This window comes from Orycteropus afer, unplaced genomic scaffold (genome assembly GCF_000298275.1).
Source record: "Orycteropus afer afer isolate SDZICR_OR568_19922 unplaced genomic scaffold, OryAfe1.0 scaffold00054, whole genome shotgun sequence".
NCBI lineage: Eukaryota > Metazoa > Chordata > Mammalia > Tubulidentata > Orycteropodidae > Orycteropus > Orycteropus afer.
In genome coordinates, this window is record NW_006921641.1 from 4194163 (window position 1) to 4196686 (window position 2524).

General features: G+C 35.7%; 1 protein-coding gene across 1 annotated transcript in view; it reads right to left on the reverse strand.

Moving 5' to 3' along the window:
• Window positions 1-2524, reverse strand: part of SPAST (spastin) — a 161182-nt gene that overhangs the window by 11734 nt on the left and 146924 nt on the right. The window contains exon 16 of the mRNA XM_042780684.1: window positions 2445-2485. Coding sequence (XP_042636618.1) covers window positions 2445-2485 — 41 coding nt within the window. The remainder of the gene's footprint in view (window positions 1-2444; window positions 2486-2524) is intronic.

Here is a 2524-nt window from a genome sequence, read left to right on the forward strand (position 1 = left end):
GAAAGCCTTCCCATTCTGCGGGGAGAGACCCATTTTCATCCATATGGAAATGTCTTTGCTTTTGAGGTCAGCTCCACCTGCAGAGCTCCACTTGTTCCCTCTCTGGAATGTACTTTGCTTTTTTTTAATAAAGGCTTGTGTGTTTGTGAGTGACTGGTGCTTTGTTTAGGAAGTTTGTTGAGCTGCCACTAACACCGCCGCTTCCTGCCATTGATCACTGCTCGCTGGATCACCTGGGGCTACCTGCCTGCGGACTGCTCTGCTCGATCTCAGAGATTCTTCCTGTGAGTAGGGCAGGACCCAGGAGAGGGCTTCTCCGCCTGGATAACAGGCAGTTTCCAGAGAATTTCTACTATTCCCTAACCACTTGCTTCCATAAAACTATTATAAGATATATAATTTCATTTATAGGTACAAATGAATATATAATTCCACTTATCAGGCCTTCCTAATGAATCCCCCAAGGAAAAGCTATGACCTTAGACTTTGAGACAGAGTAAGTATTAGCACACCTGCAGCTGAGTACATTTCCCCTTTTAAATAGATTGGTAATTCAAAAACTAGTTGCTGAAATTCATTTGCCAGTTGGTAGTCTTAGCTCTTGTAGCTAATGACTGCCTTGACTAGTCCATTTATTACATATGGTCTTTTCAAGGGACAAACAGAGAGTCCCAAAATGAGACACAATGGATCCTTCTTCAACTTTAAATCTAGGTGGCTACAGTACAGAAGATATCAAGTTTATCTGTCCTGGTCCAAGGCGGTGGCGGGGGGGGAGTGGTATGTGAAGAGAATTAAGTCACATATAATGCTTACCTTCTCACAGACTAAAATAATACTAGGTTTATTCTAGGAGTATAAGAACATTTTAAAAATAATTATGGGGTCGTGTTGATAAACTGTACTCAAATTATTAAAAACATAAGACACTCTGGGAAAGCAAAAAATTGCATAGTACTTATAAATACATATATATATTTATATATATGTAAACAGAATTAAAAAAGTGTGAAATTAAAATTGAAGACTCAGATAAAAGACATTTAGAACTTATACTTTAAACATGAATTTCAAAAGTAATGGTAGCTAAGCACCAACTTGGGTATGTGTAATTCTCTATTCCCAAGACTCATTCATGTTATGCACACACTAGGTTAACTAGAGTGTTAAGATGTGTGGAAGGTTACAAGAAACACAAGGGCTTAACCATAATGCACAAAATGTCTGAATTAGATAGACAACCACAAATTTACTTTGAATCCTGAAGAAAATAGACTGCCACTCTGTATGTGAACACACCCATTTTGTATGTTAACAGTTCACTGTCTCCTCAATAGCTATTATAAGTTAACCTATAAAAAATAAATATGATTCAAGACTGACTTCTTCAAGTTCGGCTGCACAGTTTCATCAAAAGTTTGCTCATGTTTTCTGCACATATTTTTTTTTTTTGCTAAAGAAATGCTTCAAAATCTTTTAAGAGGATGTTCCATATTAAGAGAATGTAATAAATTGTAATTATTAGTAATTGTGTTACTTTCATAAAGAGGAAAATATAAACATTATTGACATAATAACACAATAAAGTATAATGGGGTTAACCTGTGTACAGTGAAGGAGTAACTTAGAAGGCCCAGATTGTTTGTCTTGTACATTCCAAAGAAATGTACCCCAGATTGGCTTCTTGGAGATAACCACTAAGCACTTAGAATATCCTGTCTCATAAAAGTCTCTTTGCTTATCTAGGGCCTTGTGTAATGCCAGACAGTTTATTCTAACAATGTGATTTATGGTAGTGGCCTTGGGCTACATGTTATCAGTTTGATCTCATGCAGGTGCTCCATGCCTATGTGACTTGATCTACAATAAAAACCCTGGATACCAAGGTTTGGGTGAGCTTTCCTGGTTGGCAATACTTTGTCTATGGTGTCACACACTGTTACTGAGAAAAGTAAGTACTGTCTATACAACTCAACCAGGAGAGAACAACTAGAAGATTGTGCCTGGCCTCTCCTGGACTCTGCTCTATGGTCCTTTCCCTCTGCTGATTTAATCTGTAACTTTTTGCTGTGATAAACTGTAACTGTGAATGTAATAGCTTTTCCAAATTCTGTGAGTCCTTCTAGAGACCCCTAACATAACCTGTAACCACAGATTACTTTCATAATGTATAAAATCCTTACGTTTCCCATATTTCTTTTTACTTAGCAATTTACATAATGTGATTTGATAAAAACTACTTAATAACTATATAAAATACATTTTGTTCCTTACCAAAGAACAACATAAAGAGATTATACTTTTATAGGCTTCCAAATTTGAATGAAGTTAATTTTTTCTAGTTTCCCATCAAATAATAAACTGGAAGAATACAATCAAAAGATAAAAGATTTTTATAATACAGAAGACCAAACTAAGCAAAGGTAATTGTAAAATAGTAATACCTCACTGGCAGACATATTCTTCACCTGCTCTGGTTTTAGTTCTGTAAAATATAAAGTTAGGTAATTTTTAAAAAATGATT